General features: G+C 43.4%; 1 protein-coding gene across 2 annotated transcripts in view; it reads left to right on the top strand.

Moving 5' to 3' along the window:
• The window catches only part of DDR2 (discoidin domain receptor tyrosine kinase 2), a 155,711-nt gene that overhangs the window by 88,632 nt on the left and 46,354 nt on the right, over nt 1-20,725 (top strand). For both annotated transcript variants that reach the window (XM_049635255.1, XM_049635254.1), the window contains one exon: nt 3,781-3,889. In XM_049635255.1, coding sequence (XP_049491212.1) covers nt 3,808-3,889 — 82 coding nt within the window. In that variant the 5' untranslated portion in view covers nt 3,781-3,807. The remainder of the gene's footprint in view (nt 1-3,780; nt 3,890-20,725) is intronic.

The raw sequence follows: 20,725 nt of genomic DNA, 5'->3' as shown, positions 1-20,725 counted from the left end.
TATTTACTTGTCTGCTTGTGCATTACAAGCTCCATGATGACAGCTCCAAGCTGCCTTTTACAGCACGTGGAACAGCACCTAGTAGACACATAGAGAATAGTTACTGAAAAAAACGAATGAAAGAATACTGCTTGGCCAGGGATATTTGCATTTTGAGCTTTATTTTCAAAGATTGAATAAATTGTCAGGGGAATTTGTACTATCAACCAAAGAAATGGATAGGAAAGGGCCTTTCTACCTCCTTGAAGTTCTTCTCTGTATGTTTGTGGGTTCTGTTCACATGTCACATTGCTTAAATCCGGAACCCTCGGAGAAACTCATTCAAAGGTGCAGAATAGGGTGACGTAGGCTTATAATAAGTCTTGGGTACACTTCCATTTAGGGTGTGGAATTGAGTGTGGCCAGATGTAATCACTGAATATATGGCTCAAGGCAATCATTAATTCCCTCTGCAAATATTTACCCAGCACTCTGGTGGGTGTGCAGAACGCAATGGCGAGTAAAATAAACATCGAGTTTATGGAGGGGATGGGGAAGACCCTACAGCAATGAATATATGATCAGAAACTGGGATCACTTATATGTAGACAAATAATGAAAAGCTTTCAGAGCATGTAACAAGGAAGAGGGCCAGAGAGGTTTCCACAGAGGAAGTGACCGTTGAACAGAGGGTTGATCTGGACAAAGAGAGCCTGAAGTATCCCGGCAGAGGCCATGAGGCAGAAGCAGGAGAATAGCTTGGGTCTTTTGGTGAGGCCAGATCAAAGGGGAGTGCAGTATAATGACAAACAAAGACAAAACAAACAGTAACAACAAAACCCATGTGGATGTTGGAGTGATACAAACTCTGGGTTCACGTGAGCACCTGTCAACTGTGTAATCAGATCAGTTTTACTCTCTTCCCGCTCGGTTACCTTGTTGATGAAAAACAACCTCATTGGGTTACTGAGAATATTACATGAGAGCATCTTTGGCCCACATTAGATATACACACTGTAGTTACCATACCTCTGAGTTTGTTAATGGTTCTTCTGTGTTCGTTAGCTGCTGACACCCTAATTTGAAGCCAGCAAAGTAGAAATAATCACTTGTTCTGGAGATTCACAGCCTGAAACCCTCAAGTAACAGTTTCCAAAAGGGAAGTCAGTCAGATAGTTTTGAGCGTCTAGTAAGTGCTGTGTAGTTCAGTTGAAAACCATTTTTGAGTGCATGCTTTATACAAAATGGAAAGTATTCTTTTGGAGATACAAGAATGAGCCATTTTGAAGGTAATGACTAAATGGATTTTTTTTATAACTATGCCATGGAGGATCTAATAGAGGCAAAATCAGCGTATGTTTTGGTTAAGGGAATGAGGTATAAGACATTCCTTGTAGAGGGAACTGCTGGGGAAGGTTATAGAGGGGAGAGGTTATGGCCAACAACTCATGAGAAAGGTGCCCCAAGAGAGAATTGTGGGACTCTTCTACCAAAGGAGAGAGTGGTTAGTCAAGGCAGTGCTGACAAGGCTGAGTGGTTGTGCACAAGAAACTTGGGTCTTTGTGGAAGGACATCCTGGACCATGGTCATGGCTAGTGCTAGATTATAGCTATGACCAATGTCTCCAAGATCTGCCCATGTCTTCCTTTCTCTGGGCATATTAGTTTGGGGACTCCTTTATGAAAACACAGTGTTTCTGCTGCTGGCAGTGACCACGCACACTGAGACACATATTTTACCCCATCCAAATCAATTCCATGAAACCACGCTTATCACCATTTTGTGGTCTGTGGATCACCCACCCCTGACCCCCACCAGAAGGCCACTTTAGTCTTTTGTCCTTGATTCGTTTTGGCTTCATCCTCTTCAAGCATTTGAATATCTGCCTTTCCTTCCCTCTTTCTTTCTTCCTTCCTTCCTTCCTTCCTTCCTTCCTTCCTTCCTTTCTTTTCCTACTTGTTTATTGAGGAGGGCAGGTGAGAGTTCTATCACCTAGAAAACATCATAGAAAGTTTCTGCTTCCTCAACAGGTGTCTTGGCTATGTTCCCCCTTTATTTACTACATTCCCATTATAGCCCATTAAAATCCTACTCATCATTCAAGAGCCTGATCAGGTCAGATTTCTCCATGAAGCCTTCTGTAATCACCCCAGCTTAATGGGATTTTGTCTTCCTTTGTAATTATGTATTGCATATTATTTATAACAATGGGTCCATTGTTGGTTTGGTTGATGATTAGTGTTACCTGGCAGAAACTTTTTAGTACAATTTTTATTCTAGAACAGTTTCGTACTTGCAGAGTCAATGCAAAGATAGTACATAGAATTCCTGTTTACCCAATACCCAATTTCCCCTATTATTAACATCCTACATTAGTACAGTAGCTTTGTCATAGTTAATGAACCAATGTTGATACATTATAATGAACTAAAGTCTATCCTTCATTCAGATTTCCTCAGTTTTCCCCTATGTCCTTTATCTATTCCAGGATCATCATCCAGGATGCCACTTTACAGTTAGTTGTTGTGCCTCCTTAGGCTCCCTTAGCTGTGACAGTTTCTTAGACTTTCTTGTCTTTTGTGATCTTGATAGCTTAGAGGATTATTCAATAGGAATTTTGTAGAGTGTCCCTAAAATGGGACTGAACTGATGTTTTCCTCATGATTAGTCTGAGGTAATGAGTTTTTAGGAGGAAAACCACAGAGGCTATCCTGTGCCATTCTCATCATATCATATCTAGGGTATATATTAACAGTATGACTTATCAAAGGTGATGTTAACATCCATCACCTGGCTTGAGGTAGCATTTGTCAAGTTCCTCCACTGAAAAACTACTTCCTCCATTTCCATACTGGACTATTTGGGAGAAGGTCACTGTGTGCAGTTCACCCTAAGGGGAGGGACTATGTGCCACCCCCTTAAAAGCAGAGTATCTACATAAATTATTTAGAATTCTTTTGAATGGGAAGATTTTCTGTTCTCCCCCTTTTGCTTATTCAGTCATTTATTTATATCAACATGGACTTGTAGATATTTATTTTATTCCTTGGGTTGTAGTCCAATATTACTTTATTTATTCTGTTGCTCAAATTCTTCCAGCTTTGACCACTGAGAACTCTTTCAGTTGGTTCCTGTGTCCTGTTGATATATCCCCATCACTTGGGGGGATGTATACTTTCTTGATTTCTGCCACTAAAAGATTCTCCAGGCTCATATTGTATATATCCTGCCCCAGGCCTGGGATCAGCCACTTCTCCAAGGAACTCTGACTCCTTTTATTGGAGAATGGTATTAAAAACCAAGATCTGGGCACTAGGCATACTTGTTGCTATTGTGGTGTCTGGCTTTTAGGCCCTCTCAGCTGATACAGCAAAGAGATGCATGTGTGTATACTAACCTGTATATATGTAGGTATCTGTAAATATTCCCCATATATATATATTTTTTCTTGGTTTAATATTGGAATCAATATCAAAATTGTGAGGACTTCATAAATGTAAGTTTTAGATTATCACCGTTCACAATGTGGGTAAGTATTAATCTTAGTAAAACTTTGTTACTTGCCTATAGTTTTGGTAATTGTAATTTCACGATCTGAGTTTGGAAATTCTTACATTATGTGATTATTGAATGTCCCACAAGACTCTCCAAGTCTGTGACTTGAAGTCCTAAATATAGAAATAAAGGCTGTAAGAACCCAAACATAATAGTGCAAATTGTATCCATTCATTTTGATAGTATCTGTCTCACTCCTCTCCTCTCCTTCTCTTTCTCGTTTGCTTGCATTTTGGTGGGCTGCAGGCTCCAGTTCCGACACCATCTTCTGAGATGACTTCGATTCCCAGAATACCCTTGATGCTACTCCTGCTGCTGTCCATCTTGAGTTCTGCAAAAGCTCAGGTTAATCCAGGTAACACGGCCATTGCTCAGCCACATGCTAGAAGACCAGCTGAACACTCAAGTCCATCAATGTTCATCTTGGCAAAGGCCCTGCCAAGGGTATCCAAAGGGTCATCTTTTCCCCTTATTCCTTCCTTCCTTCCTTCCTTCCTCCCTCCCTCCCTCCCTCCCTCTCTCCCTCCCCTCCTTTCTTCCTTCCTTCCTCCCTTCCTTCCTTCCTCCCTCCCTCCCCTTCCTTCCTCCCTCCCTCTTTTCTTCCCTCCTTCTCCTTCCTCCTTCCTTCCTTCCTTCCTTCTTTCCTTCTTTCCTCCCTCCCTCCCTCCCTCCCTCCCTCCCTCCCTCCCTCTTTCCCTCCCCTCCTTCTTTCCTTCCTTCCTCCCTCCCTTCCTTCCTCCCTCCCTCCCCTTCCTTCCTCCCTCCCTCTCTTCCTCCCTCCTTCTCCTTCCTCCTTCTTTCCTTCCTTCCTTCCTTCCTTCCTTCCTTCCTTCCTTCCTTCACTTTCATGATGAAACTTGTCTAAAGCAGAAACAGAAACTAATATCCTCTGTCTATATAACATCTTGGCTATTGTGAAAGGGCTCTTGATATAAACTAGAGTGGAGTAAATGGGAATTTTAAAAAATGGGAGGCGGAGGAAGCATCTGTTTGCTTCTGCATCTTCTTGGAAACAGGAAAGAATTTTTAGATGACTTGGAGAACTTCCACAGGTTGGGTTTCCAGTTATTTTTGGCTGGTTTAGGCCTATGTTTTACTTGGATGTCATGTTGTGCTTCTGGGACCCTGGTCTTATGGGATCTCAGGCAGTCTTTCTTTCCTATCAGGTGTGGCCATACTCAAAAATAAATGTGTCCAGAGAAATCTTTTAGTTCTCCCCAACTTTTTAAAACAATTGTATGTGTGTCTCTCTCTATATATTTTATTTTATTTCTATTTTTTAAATTAATTAATTACTTAATTTTTAAATTTACATCCAAGTTAGTTAGCACATAGTACAACAGTGATTTCAGGAGTAGATTCCTTAATGCCCTTTACCCATTTAGCCCATCCCCCCTCCCACACCCCCTCCAGCATCCCTCTGTTTATTCTCCATATTTAAGAGTCTCTTATGTTTTGTCCCCCTCCCTGTTTTTATATTATCTTTGCTTCCCTTCCCTTCTGTTCATCTGTTTTGTATCTTAAATTCCTCCATATGAGTGTATCTTAAATTCCATCATATGAGTGAAGTCATATGATATTTGTCTTTCTCTGACTAATTTCACTTAGCATAATGCCCTCCAGTTCCATCCATGTGGTTGCAAATGGCAAGATTTCATTCTTTTTGATTGCCGAGTAATACTCCATTGTATCTATAAACCACACCTTCTTTATCCATTCATCCGTCAATGGACGTTTGGGATGTTTCCATATTTTGGCTATTGTCGATAGCGCTGCTATAAACATTGGGGAAAATTGCATGTATATTTTAACTTTAAATTGAAGTACACTTGTCTATTACCAGAGTAATGCCTCTTAACAACTTACGTAAAGTTGGTGATCCAGTCTGGGGTTGGTTGAAGTATTCTTCTGATCTCTGGTTTCATGCACCTATCTGGGAGTCAGCTGGTTATTGGTTCATCTAGGATGGCCTTGGCTCTGACGACTGGGCAGCTTGGCTGTCCTCTCCTCTAGCAGACTAGCATGGATATGTTTTAATGGAAATTGCACAGGAGCAATAGCAGAAGCAGAAATGTGCAGCATTTTCCAAGCCAATGCTTTAGTCACATTCGCTGAGATCTCATTGGCCAAAGCAAGTCACATGGCCAAGCCCTGAGTCAGAGTGGGATGGCATAAAAAAAATCACATGGGGATGGCCTGAATACAGGGAAGGGTAAAGGATTGGAGTCATTTTTTTTTTCCATGTTGGCACAAATATAAATATAGGAAAGTATACATATATCCTTATACTTAGTATAAATGCTCAATGTGATGAATTTTACAAACTGAATACATCCATCTAAGCAGCATCCAGATTAAGAAACAGAGGTTTACCAGATTTCAGAAGCTCACCTCATGCTTCTTTTCAGTCACTTCTTCTCACCCTCACTCCAAGGGTAATCATTATCCTGCTTTATAACAATATAGATTAATTTTGCCTGTTTTTATACTTTATATAAATGGAAGCAGATGATGCATAAGTACTATTTCGCATCTGGCTTCTTTCATTCAATATTTTGTTCATGACATTCATCCACCCTTCTGCATGCAGTTGGCAACTGTTTGTTTTCTTTTTTTTTTTTTTTTTTTTTTTTTTTTTTTTTTTTTTTTGGGACAGAGAGAGACAGAGCATGAACGGGGGAGGGGCAGAGAGAGAGGGAGACACAGAATCGGAAACAGGCTCCAGGCTCCGAGCCATCAGCCCAGAGCCTGACGCGGGGCTCGAACTCACGGACCGCGAGATCGTGACCTGGCTGAAGTCGGACGCTTAACCGACTGCGCCACCCAGGCTCCCCGGCAACTGTTTGTTTTCATTGTTGTGTGATATTACTTTGTTTGAATATTTTATTTATCCAGTCTACTGTGGATGGGAATTTGGATCGTTTCCAGTTTGGGCCCATCATGAATAAATCTGCTATAATCATTCTTGTAAAGGTCTTTTGGTAGAAGTGTGTATTCAGCTTTTTGGGGCATATACCTGGAAGTGGAGTTACTGAGTTATATGTTACATACAGTATGTTTTTCTACACATTACCAGAGTTTTCCAAAGAGATTTTACCAATTTGCCCATCCCACGGTAATGTATGAAAGTTCTGCTGCTCCGTACTGCATATGGATTTTTGAGGACATTTTTCTTTTGTCCTCTTCATATAGCATGAGGGTACATTGTGAATATCCTCACCCTCTTCTCCTAACTAGAATTCTGTCTCTGTGGGATATTCTTTATACCTGAAAAGGAAATATAATCAAAACACCTTAAAATCAAGGATTTCTTGTTTTAATAAACCCAGTGCCTTATTACTTTCTTGTAATAAGCTTAGTTGGTTCACCTCAGATCTGAACTTGAACACCATTCCCTCATTTCTCTCCTCTGTATTCCTCCCACCCCGTTGAAGTGTGGTTGCTTCCTGCTACATTGAACAAGCAAATGGTCATCTCTCTGATTCGGTCTCCAAGGAAGGGTCACTATGTGTGCACAGAGTGGTAGCGTGTTTTGGTGCCAGGCACATTAACAGAGACTAGGATGATATGAGGACATTTTGATGAATGAACCAAAAGAGCTAGTGTTCTCTGTTCGAGAGCATTGTTGTAGCCCTGTGGCAGGGAATGAGCTGTGTGAAGACAGAAAGCAGTTATCATTAAAACATTTTCCCCATATTCCTGGTGCCAACCATTTCTGTTGGCTCTTTTTTTTTTTAAGTTTTTTGATTTATTTTGGGAGAGAGAGAGAGAACCAGAAAGAAAGGGAGAGAGGGAGAGGGAGAGAGAGAGAGAGAGAGAGAGAGAGAGAGAGAGAATCCCAAGCATGCTCCACACCATCAGCGCAGAGCCCTACGCAGGGTTTGGACTCGTGAACTGTGAGATCGTGACCTAAGCCGAAATCAAAAGTCAGAGACTTAACCAACTGAGCCACCCAAGTGCCCCTTCTGTTGCCTCTTTCTCCCAGGGAGAAAGGAAGAAATGTCTTGACTTGCAAAGATCTTTATAGAACATAGAATATTGGAGGTATGTTGAAGAACTAATCCTTCTCTCTACCATTTCTTCTGTTTTACCAAGTTAAGCTAGAGACCAGCAACGAGAAACGGTAATCAGTGTTAAAGGATCGAGGCACAAATCTTGGGGTCTGTGGAGTCCTAGGGCCTGCACACTGATGAATGTAGAGTAGATACATAATAAACGCATGTTGATTTATGGATGACTTTTCAGAAGTCCTTATTGGTTTCTACTGAAAGACGAAAATTCTTGGCCAGGTAGGTTTTCCCCACAGGTTGGTCCCATGGTATAAATAGATGCCATCTTGGATGTAAGTCGGGAGAACTGGGTTGTAAACAGATCTTAAAATATCAACACATATTTTAATAGAGTATTTGATATAAAATGTTGGCTGGCAAATAGCAACTGGGCTAAACATTAAATTTAATTAATATAAAGTCTACAACCAGCTCATTAGTTTAAGCCCGTTGTGGAGATTTCATCATGGCTGCTGGTGTCATGGAGTCTCCACGCCATGGAGACTCCCAGTTAGTACTACTAGTGTGGTATAGGTAGTAGGTCATGACATGATGGCAGGGAGGCCGTTGGCCCACTGCTCTAAAGCACCAGAGCTTTGACAGTGGCAGCCAAGCAGGTAGGGAGAAAGGTAGTAATAGTGGCATTTCCAGTAATGGCAGGCTTCAAGGTGGCGTTGTCACTGGGGGCTGCAGTGTAGGCTCTACGGGTCCACCCAGGAAATACTGACATGCAGGAGTATGTACACAGTTCTGAAGTGTGGACAGCATGCCTCGCCAGCTTCCCATTGTAACCGTGCACCAGGGACAGGGACCAGATGACTGTCGATTCAATGGAAGGTCATTGGAAGAGGTTGAGGCAGTTTCCTCTGTCACAATCATGGCTCAGGAGATCAGTTAGCTAGTCTCCATCAAACAATCATACCAACAATTTGTGAAAAACATTTCTACAAATCAACAAATGATGTGGACATTGTTAGAATATTCTGCCGAATGATTTGCAGTTTACCTAGAAAATAGTATTTAACTCATTGGGGTGCCCAGGTGGCTTAATCGGTTGAATATCTGACTCTTGATTTTGGCTCAGGTCATGAGCCCAGGGTCGTGGGATCGAGCCTGCATTGGGCTCCATGCTGGGTGTGGAGCCTGCTTAACATTCTCTCTCTCCCTTTCCCTCTGCCCCTCCCCTGCTCATGCTCTCTCTCAAATAAAAGAAAAAAGAAAGACAAGAAAATAGTATTTAACTCACTTAGAAAGTGATTCTGAGGAAAAACCTGGTTATGATCCTGGCTTGGTCTTTAATTAGTTATGTGACATTATGCCTGCCATTGTATTTCTCTTCGTATTTCCTTAATCCTTTCACCTGTCGTGATGGATTAGGTGATGTTGGATTAGGTGATCTGTGAGAGCCTTTCTGTCACAAACTTACTGTGATTTTATGGTGTGGGAGCTTTACCACCTATACTGGAAGATATGGATGGGCTTTGGACTTGGAAGCAGGGTCCCTGATCTTGCATGGCTGTTCTTTGTAAGAAAATCCACTTGTCCCCAGCTCCCTGGCACTTCTCAGGCTTGGGGTTCTAAAATCTGAACTTTGGAAGAACCTCGCCTTTGAGGTTAAGCACAAAGAAGATAGCTGATATATATATATCAGTGTGTATACACACATACACACACACACACACACACACACGTACCCTAAAATGCCCCCTAGTGACAGGTTAGGTACACAAAGCCTGCCCCAGCCTAATCTGTAGGAGTTTCATAGTACAAGAAGCTTTTTGTTGGGCAATTTTTTTCCTCTGGAGGTGGGTCTAAGAAGAAGCCTTTCAGGAAGAAGAAATAGCATGTATGCAATGGCCAGAAGGGATGGGGAGGAACATGGGGGGCTGCCTGGTGGAGGGTGCTGAGTGAGAGACCCAAAGGGGCAGCATTTTCATCCTCTTGTAGATCCTTGGGTGGGGCGACTGGACTTAACAGGAGAGCCTGAGAGTACCTCCAGGACAAAGGGACATCTCTAGATGCCACAATGAAGTATAAGAATAGTCTGGGTTATAATAGTGGTTTGATCACCTGGCCAGGTTAGACGCCTCCAGGCTTCTCCTTCAGTGGTCAGTCAGGGCCCAGAATCTTAGGGATTTCGAGGGAGGAGGACGAGTAGAAGTGACCTGATTATCCTGGACACCAAGCCCAGGGGTCTGAGGTCCTGAAGACTCAGCCAACCAACCAGACAGTTGCTGTCTGTGAGGAGCACAAAGGCAGTTGGCCCCACCCTCTGACTTGGCCTGTGAGAAGTGCTTTTACTTGGAAGAGGGAGAAACAGCTCTTTTCCCTAACAGGCAACCCAGGCATTCAGGATGCACAGGACAGAGCCAGGGCAGGGCAGCTTTGGGGCTTCCTGTTTCCGTTCCGCATTTTCCCTTCATAGGAGGCAGGAAGCTTACTAGCAATTCAGAACCCTGGGGTGGGGGAGTCCTCCTTTGGTGTCTATAATGTTCCTACTTTCGGGGGAGAGACAAAGACATTAAAGGTTTGGGATTCTGAGAGGAGGAATTTCTTCTCCTATAGACTCCTGTAGTTTTAGGTTCATCACTGTGGTTTTGTTGTTTCCAGCATCAATCCTACACCCCAGTGAGTTCTTTGGACCTAGGCAACTAGCGTCCTGGGCTATTTGAGTTGCAATGAACCTTAACGATATCCAAGTCCCTCTTCCCCATTTTACAGGTAAAGGAAGTGATGTCAAAGGGAGTGAGAGATTTGTCCACGAGCACACATCTAGCGAATGGTAAAGCAGGAGCCCACGACTCCCGTCTCCCAGCTCCAAGGTCATTCCACCAAAACCACTCAGCCCCTCAGGGAGCCAGTGAGGAAATGACCTTTCTCCAATAATCATGTAATAGCTGGGCAGCCTGATGGCTACTTTTCTGTGACCATCAGTGTGCATTTAAGGGGGTGACAGGTAGTTGGGGTTTGAGGGATGGCCTGAGGCGAAGGAATAGAAAAGACTCAGAGGATCATGCAGAGCTCGCTCTGGGAAACTTGGTCTCATTAGCATGCCCAGTAAGCAAGGGTCTAGAAGCCCTTTGGTACTGACTCAGCCTCGCAAAGATACCAAAGCTCCAGAGATACCCTGGTTCCCTTCTGCACAGCGTTCTCCCCTTCTCCTCACCCCCTTGTCTACCGCCAAAGCTGATACATGTAACTTTACTCACACACATTTCCAAATTGGAAAATCCTGGGCTCTCATCCTTCATGTCCCCAGAGATGTGTGAGAAGGTTTGTGGGGCTTCATCTAATGAGAATGTGGCACTGGTTTCAGATTTCTGAAACCAGACCCGAGATGCTAGGGCTCTGTGTGTGTGTGTGTGTGTGTGTGTGTGTGTGAGAGAGAGAGAGACAGAGACAGAGACAGAGACAGAGACAGATTGCTTGTTTGCTTTATTCAGACTGAGCAGGGCCCTCAGAGGGAGATAAAAAGGCTGCAAAGGGACCTCCCTGCTTGAATTTCTCTTAAGCAAGCAATGCCTGATGCTGCCCAGATTGGCTCTTTCTTGCTTATATGTTTGTCGAGTCTAGCCTGAGGGTGGCCTTTGGTATCCTTCCTGCCAGTAAAAGGATCTTTCTCTGGGGACAACTGAAGCTCATCTGCCCCTTAAACACCCTCTGTTGTGCCAAATAGGGAAAAAGAGAATGCAGAGTTCAAAGGGGAATACCAACTAACACTCAACCAGCACTTAATATATTCCTGGTGCCATTCGAAGTGGGCGTCAGCAAATTTAATCTTTGCAGTAATCTTATGAAGTAGGTAGTATTGTCTTTCCAGCTTCACAGGAGAAACTGAGGCCCAGAAACCTTAGGTAACTCACTCAAGGTTGCAGAGCTAGCTAAGTGGCAGAGCTAAGAGGCGCTCTTGACCAGCAAGCGTGCTCTTGACCTCTGTGCTCCTGGATTGTCAGACACACTGGATGCTCACGTACTACCCAACCAGGTCAGCTCCCCAGGGTCTGAGTGGTTGAAATACTGAAGGTATGAATGTGGGCCAGACATGGAGGAATTTGCCAGGCTAGGTGGAAAGAGGAAAGGAGAGCATTTGAGCTAAGAAAAGGCTCAGAGGCACAAATAGGAAAGTAAGAGTGTGGAGATGGTTGTCACTGAGGGGTCATGAGGGCAACAGTGAGGTTAGGGTCGTACCAGAAACAGGAGCCACCTAACTTTGGGATCCCCAGTATGTGACAGGTACTTTCCAATCAAAGGCTTTGTCCTCACCCGGTGATAACAAAATGGGATGCCATGTCCTTCCTCCCAGGTTGTGAGTTCTTTCCACTGCCTCCCCCCCGCCCCACAGTTAGATTCCTTATTTTACTTTTTTAATAAATTTAAATCGCCTTCACCCATTTTTTCCACCCTCTACCCCCTGCCTCAGGTAACCACCGGTCTGTTCTCTGTATCTGTGAGCTTTAAAAAAAAAAAAAATTTAATGTTTTTCTTCATTTTTGAGAGAGAGAGACAGAGCGTGAGTGGGGGAGGGGCAGAGAGAGAGGGAGACACAGAATCCGAAGCAGGTTCCAGGCTCCGGGGTGTCAACACAGAGCCCGTTTGAGCCATGAGGTCACGACCTGAGCCAAAGTCAGACACTTAACCGACTGAATCACCCAAGCGTCCCTTATATATATATTTTTAGATCCCACATATAAGAGAGATCTCCGTCTGACTTATTTCAGTTAGTGTAATGCCCTCAGGTTTTATTCGTTGTCACAAATGGCAGGATTTCCTTTTTTCTCATGACCGATATTCCACTGTATACATATACCACAATTTCCTTATCCATCCATCCACTGGTGGACACTTCGGTTGTTTTTGTATCTTGCCTATTGTAAATAATGCTGCAGTGAACGGGGGTGTGTGTGTGCACATATCTTTTTGAGTTAGTGTTTCATTTTCTTCAGATGAACACCCAAAAGTGGGACTGCTGGGTCACAATGGCAGTTCTATTTTTAATGTCTTGTAGAGACTCCACACTGTCTTCCCTAAGTGCAGAAGGATCTCTTTTTCTCCACAGCCTTGCCGACACTTATTATCTCTTGCCTTTTTGACAGTAGCCATTTTAAGAGGTTTGAGGCGATATCTCATCGTTGTGATGTGCCTTGCCCTGATGATGAGTGATGCTGAACCTTTTTTTTCATGTACCTGCCGATCACCTGTATGTCTGCTTTGGAAAATGCCTGTTCGCATCTTCTGCCTATTTTTTAATTGGACCATTTGGTTTTGTGCTATTGAGTTGTAGGAGTTCTGTATATCTTTTGGATATTAGTCCCTTATCAGATACATGATTTGCAAATATTTTCTCCCATTCAGTGGGTTGCCTTTTTATTTGTTGGTGGTTTCCTTTGCTGTGCACAAGCTTTTTAGTATGATGCATTCCCGCTTTTTTATGTTTTTCTTTTGTTGCTTTTGGTTATGGTGTCAGATTCAAAAAATCATTGCCAAAAGCCATGTCAGGAGGCTTACTGCCTATGTTTTCTTCTAGGAGTTCTATGGTTTCAGGTCTCCCATTCATGTCTTTAATTGATTTTGAATTAATTTTTGTGCATGGTATAAGATAGTGGTCAGGTTTCATTCTTTTGCATGTGGCTGTCCCATTTTCCCAGCACTATTTATTGAAGAGATAGTCCTTTTCCCATTGTGTGTTCTCGGCTCCTTTGTCATAAATTAACTGACCATGTACGTGTAGATTTATTTCTAGGGTCTCTATTTTGTATGCCAATACCATACTGTTTTAATTACTATAGCTTTGTCATATATCTAGTAATTGGGGGACATGATGCCTCCAGCTTTGTTCTTCTTTCTCAAGATTGGTTTGGCTATTCAGAATTTTTTGTGGTTCCATACCAATTTTAGGATTATTCGTTCTATCTATATCATTTGTTTAGGATTATTAGAATAACGCCATTGGAATTTGGATCGACCTTGCTTTGGCTCTGTAGATTCTTTGGATAATATGGACATTTTAACAATATTGATTCTTTCATCCATCAGCATGGAATAGGTTTCTATTTATTTGTATCTTCTTTGGTTTCTTGTATTAATGTTTTGTGCTTTTCGATATGCAGGTCTTTCACCTCCTCGGTGAAAGGAGGAGGAAAATTCCTGGGTATTTTATTATTTTTGTGCAATTATAAAAACGGGATTTTTTTTAAATTTCTCTTTCTGATACTTCATTATCAGCGTATAGAAATGCAACCGTTTTTTTTGCGTATTGATTTTACATCCCATAACCAGGATGCAGGATGTCCTTTTGCTATCATATTTCAGCAAATCTGAGACGAAGATGTTCCAAGAAATTAGACAGGCAGTAAGCCTTCCCGGGTCCTCTGTCCGAATCGGTGGTTCTTCTTGACCCTGAGGTCTCATTATAGTGTGGAGAGTGAGTGCAGACATACCGTGTGATGCCAATGTGGTTTGGTGAAGAGACCGGGTGATGGAAATAAAGAGACCTCAAGCCTCTTTCCACTTCTGTCACTATCTAGCTTTGTGACTTTAGGTAAAGCTCCATATCTCACTTTGCTCACTGACACAACGGGGGAAAATGAACTCTGCCTTCTGCACCTCACGTGGCTACAATAGGGGGACCAAATGAGATAACAGAAGTCAGTGGGCTTTCGAAAGTGATATGCAAATATTGAGGGTTGTGATTTGTTCCTTTTGGAAGAAGAGAAAAATAAAATAAACCAAATACCATAAAACAATGGTTTCTATGTAGCAGACGGTGGGGGAGGAAAGAGAAAAAGAGTTCATTAGTGACCATTATGGTCCCTTGTGGTCTCCAAGAGAGACTCAAGTTACCTTTGGGAAGTGGGGGCTTCTAACAACCCTGAACTCTGGCCATCCTGACTCCAAGGGGACGCAGGGCCCTGTGCCCAGGCGAGCTTATCCATGGCAGTATGTTTTTCTGAGGAGAACAGTGTGATTGTTGGCTTAGCTTTTGGTCCTAGCCAGCAGGTCTCTGAAGAGCATGGATGTGGCAAGATAGGCCTCCCAGAATTTTTCGTGGTTTGGACACATACACAGTGAAGTAAAGTAAAAGTTAAGACATTCAAAACAGTGAGGTTTTTGGGGGGGGCTTAAGTAGGAGGTGATGAGTTGTTAAAAAATATGCAACTTTTCCCCCCTGCTGCACAGACATTTATGACTTTGGTCTTTGTCTTATTTTGTGTGGCAATGATCTCTTGTGTATTCATGGCCAATACCTATGACAGTACCTGGCTTATATAGACAATCGATAAGTGCCTGAGGAATAAGGAGAAGACAAGAAGGAAGGGAGTCAAGGGCCTCCCAGGCTTCTCTGTATTTTTCTTCAAAAAAAGCATCTAAATTATGCCATTTGAGGTTTGGTCTCACAAAGATGTTAGGAAGCCGAGAAAGAGTTCATAAGAATATCAACCCTTTGGGGGCGCCTGGGTGGCTCAGTGGGTTGCATGTCCAACTTCGGCTCAGGTCACGATCTCGCAGTCCGTGGGTTCGAGTCCCACGTCGGACTCTGTGCTGACAGCTCAGAGCCTGGAGCCTGCTTCCGATTCTGTGTCTCCCTCTCTCTCTCTCTGCCCCTCCCCTGCTTGTGCTCTGTCTCTCTCAAAAAAAAAGCCCAACCATGAAGTGTAATTTTCTCTATATATACAAGCATAGCTAACAAGAAATGATTCATCCTGGCACAGGAGGAGCCCCGGCTATGGGGAGAAGAGGGGAGGGGGTGGGTAAGTCCACCTTTGGAAAGCTATAATTTTAATTTATTTGCTTTTAGTAGGTTAGACCAATATTCAGGACTCTGTAGTAGCTTTCTTACTGAGAAACTCGCTCAGCTGTGATTGATAACTATGCATTTGGCAAATGTGCAGAGTGAGAAAGATGCTGCTGGCTACAGCGATCACCCATCTCTTCCAGAAGCTCTGGGGTTTTGCCCCATAGTGAAGCTTCTCTACCTGCGCAAAGCCCAGAGCCAGCCCTGTGCCCCTGCTCCAAACTGAGGAATGGCTGAAAGGGGCTGCAGGAGGTATATCCCCTCTCAGATTCTCCCTTCTTTGAAGTTCTAGTCCCCTGTTCTAACGATCTGTTTGGAGAAAAAAACTTCTATTTGGGTGTTTTGCCCGTTTTTAACTTTTTTTTAAACCTCAGAGCAGTCAGATGCTTTCAAATAGATGATTTATAAGTTTTATCTGCATCTTTCAAATGCAGGGGGGAGCACTGGTTACTGTAAGCTACTCCATCCCACCTGGAAACAGAAATAGAAAGTTAACTTTTACCTTATTGCCAGATTATGTTAACTGATGGTGTCTTGCTTTTTGAATTGGCTAGTGGGAAGCTCAGAGCCAAATGTGAGGCCCATCACCAGCAAAGGTATATAGACCCACATGCAATATCTTTTGGATATCAACCTTAGCTCTTTAGCTTATCCTTTTTTTCCCTATTCTCTTTCCCCTGAACATACATATGTTTATTCATTTATTAATTATTTTATACCATTTGGGAAGCCAATTCCAATCTCTGTTTTAGAATGAGTCAGGGTAAAAATAGTTAAAATATAAATAACATCTATAAATAACATCTATCCGGTTTTAAGCATTATTCTGCTTTAAAATTTTTTTTTTACATTTATTTCTTTTTGAGAGACAGAGCACAAGTTGGGGGAGGGGCAGAGAGAGAAGGGGACACAGAATCCGAAGCAGGCTCCAGGCTCTGAGCCATCAGCACAGAGCCCGATGTGGGGCTCGAACTCACAAACCATAAAATCAGGACCTGAGCCGAAGTCGGACACTTAACCGACTGAGCCACCCAGGCGCCCCAAGCATTATTCTGCTTTAAACATCACTAAGTACTTGATATATATTAACTCATGCTTCCTGATAGCATTCTTATAAACAAATACTATTATTACCATTAAGCTGAGAGGCTGAAAGTTAAGTAACCTTCCCAAGACCATAAAACCTCCAAATTGCTTTAGAAAGAGTGAATGTAACATTTAAAACAAATAATCCTCTTTTCCTCCTTCTGAGTGTCATATCTGGAGCCCTATTATATTTCATGAAGCATGCTAAATTCTTTGTGTTCATTATGTTAAATCTCCACAACAGCCCTCTTGGCAATACTGTTAAAGATGAGGAAATTCAGGTTCAGAGAGCTTTACTAACTTGTCTTGAAGTCCCATGATTTGGAAGTGGCAGAATCCAGTTTTAAGCTTCCAGACCATGGCCCCAGTTTTCTTCTCAGTTCCTGACCTGCTGTCTCTTCAACTCACCTTCATTTTTTTTAAATTAAAGAAAAAATGTTTATTATTTATTTTTGAAAGGGAGAGAGAGAGACAGCATGCAAGTGGGGGAGGGTAGAGAGAGAGGGAGACACAGAATCCAAAGCAGGCTCCAGGTTCCATCCAAGCTGTCAGCACAGAGCCCGACGTGGGGCTCAAACTCACAAGCCGTGAGATCATGACCTGAGCTGAAGTCAGATGTTTAACCGACTGAGTCACCCAGGCATCCCTTCAACTCACCTTCTTATTGGAAGGAAGGACATACTATTCTACTATGAAACCTTCACTGACTTTGGCAGCCAGGAAGAAGAATGTATCTTGACTGACCCTCACTTTGATACCCTGGAATCCAGTACAGCCTGGGGACTCCTCTTCCAGAGCTCTGCAATAATTGTTTCTGGAAAGTATTTTGGGCTTCCAGGAAGGCTGCAATTCTAAAGGGCTAATCCCAAGGGGAATCTCAACTTGGGCAAAAGGGGTGTTGGCAGAATCACCCTATGTGCCTAGAGGAACCCAAATAATCTTCGTTGGCCTCTAGTAGCATCCCGCTGTATAGATATTTACCTGAATAATGAACCAGTCTGGAGTAGCAGCCAATGTGGAGTTTGGGGGAACAGGGACCCAAGTGACAGCTTCTCTAATGGGACCACCTTGTCCTTTCTGGAATTGGAAGAACTTGATCATGGTAGCCTGTGGTTGAAGAAAGAGGAACCAGGGATCAGGAGACATGAGTCTCAGTCCTGTGCAGGAATTTCAGTCCTCGTCAGCTGTGCATCCTTGACTAAGTCATTTCACCTTTTGGGGGCTCAGAGGTTCTAACTAATATTTGATATGGAGCCATTGGAGGGGTTGGTTTTCTGAAGCCCCTTCTTGGCTCTAAAGTTTATGATTGCAGATGTTCTTTTATACCAGAGACTGTCTTCGGTCCCCTGGTTGACCCCAGTGTCCCCCCTCCTGGTCAGTCTGGTCTTCCTTGTACCCAGAGAGGCCCAGGTATCAGCTCTCCATGCTACAGGACTCACGTGTGCCATGCGTGTGTTTTCCTGGAAGCTGCATATAGGACACTCATTGATGGGTAAGCTTGTGGTCTGGAACTAGCAGGGAGATGGTAAACATCACGGAACAAGCTGCCCTTTCAGGCTCTCAACCTTGGCAGCATAGTATGAAAATAATTCTTGGGAAGCTGGAGCCTGGTGGCAGCTGCCTGCTTCTCCTCTGCCTGCCTGCCAGGCCCTACCAGAGCTCAGGACAGATCGAGCTCTGCCTGGGCATGCAGTGGCCGACACTGGTAGTTTTCCACTCTGGGAAACTGGAAAGTGAATTGGCTTCTCTGTCCAGGAGATTGGTGGGTAGTGGAAGTGTCAAGAACCACCGAGAACAACTCAGCAAGCAAAATCAGGACACCCTTCTTTGCTGCTGGGTCTCTGGGTCCCTCGCTGTCCCTTGCTGTCCTCCGCCTTTCCATGCTTCCTGATCTTTCATAATGTGGAGTTCAGAGATGGATGGATGGGATCTGATAAAAAAAAAAAAATGAAGTGGGCTTGGGGAAAAGCACAGGGGCCTGACATTTAGGATTTGGCACTCTGAGTCTTTGCTATTGGCTGGGGTCCCTTCCACAGGAGTTTACCAAAAATAGGCATATTCACTAGGAAAACCGCACTGGTACCGCTGAAAAGTGCCACGTTGGTTGCCCTGGGCCAAGGCTTATCCTGGTTCCAAAGACCCACTAGGATGAGGAAGGCCATCCAAGATCAGCTTGTCTTTTTTCCTCTGCCCTTTCTCTGAGGCCCCTGGGAATATTGATTCACCAAGAAACTTCGCCTACTGGCTGCTTTTCTGGCTCTTATCTCTGAATTCCCTATCCTCATCCTTATTATCTTTGGTTCCAACATCTAGACCTCAAGACCCACTCCAATTGTCTCAAGAAGCTTTGTAATATCTCTGGCTCAGAGCCTTGCTCTGGCATTGAGCTGGAGATCTTCATCAAGGCATAGAGTGAGACTCCCAGCTCTTTCCCTCACCAAAGCTTGGGGACCCCTCCTTAGTGCAGCTTCTTGGACCTTTATCCAGTGTCCATTGACTACAATTCATGCTAAAGCTTCTCTTCCTCTCATGCAAATGCCCACAAAGCCCTTCAAAGAACATCCCTGAAACTTGGTGTCCTTTGGTGATTGCTGAGAAATGAAACAATCCTAGAGAAATGAATCAATTACAGAACCTGCCCTCAAGAGTTCAACACATGGTGAACTCTCCATTCATCCAGCCTTGGGTTCATCCATCCATCCACCTGCCTTCTACCCTTTTGCTTACTTATTTATTTGCCAAATGTGTATTGAGCATCTAATGGGTACCATGTGTTGGCAGCTGCCCAGCGGGAAAAGGAAGAATCTGACATGATTACTATTCTCAAAATTGCTTACAGTTTCACTAAGGAGGTAAACAAGCATGAGTGAACTAGAAAATCTCTGGTGAAGGTTGTTACCTAAAAGAACCCCCCACGCATCTCTTTTATCCCCCTATCATATTTTAGAGTTTTCCGTAGTTTTGTCATACTATCTGAAATAGTAACAATTCATAATAGCTATTGTCAGACAATTTGATTGCCTATTTGAGAATCGAAAATCTATTGCCTCTTGTCTTTCTCCTCTACCAGAATGTAGGATCCGTGGGCTAAGTCATTTATCTGTCCTGTTCACCACTGTATCTTCACAGCAGGAACTGATTTGTTAGATAAATTCATAAGCATTAAATAAATTAACATTAATGTTAAGTAAATATATTTGTTAAATAAATACATGAACAAAAAGATGGGTTGCAATAGATATGTAATGCCCCAGAATTACAAAGAAGTCTTATATGTCTGCTGCCTGGTTAAGCATCATTAGTCAGGGCTACCCTTTCCTGACTTCCCAGGTCTTTGTTTTTAAGCCTCCTAATTAGGAACAACAGAAAACTCTTCTTTTATCACCTTTTCAACAGATATTTATTGAACACTCAGTTAATACCCAGACACCCTACTAGAAATGAGGCAAACAACAGAGAGAAAGATAGACAAGATCTCTGGCCATATGACACTGAATAGTTAGTGGAGAGACCAAAATGAAACAATTATTTGTATTGAAACAAACAATTATTTGTTTTACAAGTGTGAAAAGTGCTAAGAAGGAAAGCAGCGCACTGTAAGAGCATGTAACAGAAATTCCTAATTTCCCCAAAGGCTCGGAGGAATTCTCTAAGAGCTGGAGGATGAGCAGGAGTCAGCAGGTAAGGGAGGGGAGGGGAAGAACATTCCAGGTACACGGAACATGACATGCAGGGAGACCCTGAGGCTGGAAGGTACTTTGTGCACTTACGAAGTCAGGATGGGAGCCAGCAGAGATGTGCAGAAAGCCCAAGGTGAGGCCGGAGAGGTAGGTTTGGCCCGATCCCGCAGACGTCATGGGCCACACTATCCCAGGAAGACTGGACAGCTGTTAGAAGATTCATGTCAGAATAAGATTCTAGGAAGCTCGCTTGGGCTGCTGTGTGGAGAAGGACTGGTAGAGGAACTGGAGGAAGAGCTAGAAGGCATTATAGTCATTCAGATGTGAGGTGGCAGAGGCTGGGCCCTGCATGGGAGGAGTGGAGAAGGAGAGAGACAGCTGGACTCAAGAAATTTGCGGGACGTAGTGATGAGGGACCATAAGGCAAGCTGAGGGCAAAGCACAAGCCAACACACGCCCCTCCCCCGCCCAAGTGGGATCTGTGTGACGTTCCTCAGGCTCTCCTGGCCACCCAAGAACAAAGGAAAGGAAAGAAAACAAATGGTTAACTGTGATAGAGATCACAATCATGCGGGACATGAGTC

This window comes from Panthera uncia, chromosome F1 (assembly GCF_023721935.1).
Source record: "Panthera uncia isolate 11264 chromosome F1, Puncia_PCG_1.0, whole genome shotgun sequence".
NCBI lineage: Eukaryota > Metazoa > Chordata > Mammalia > Carnivora > Felidae > Panthera > Panthera uncia.
Note: the sequence above shows the minus strand (reverse complement) of the source record. Positions and strands in the feature narration are given on the sequence as shown.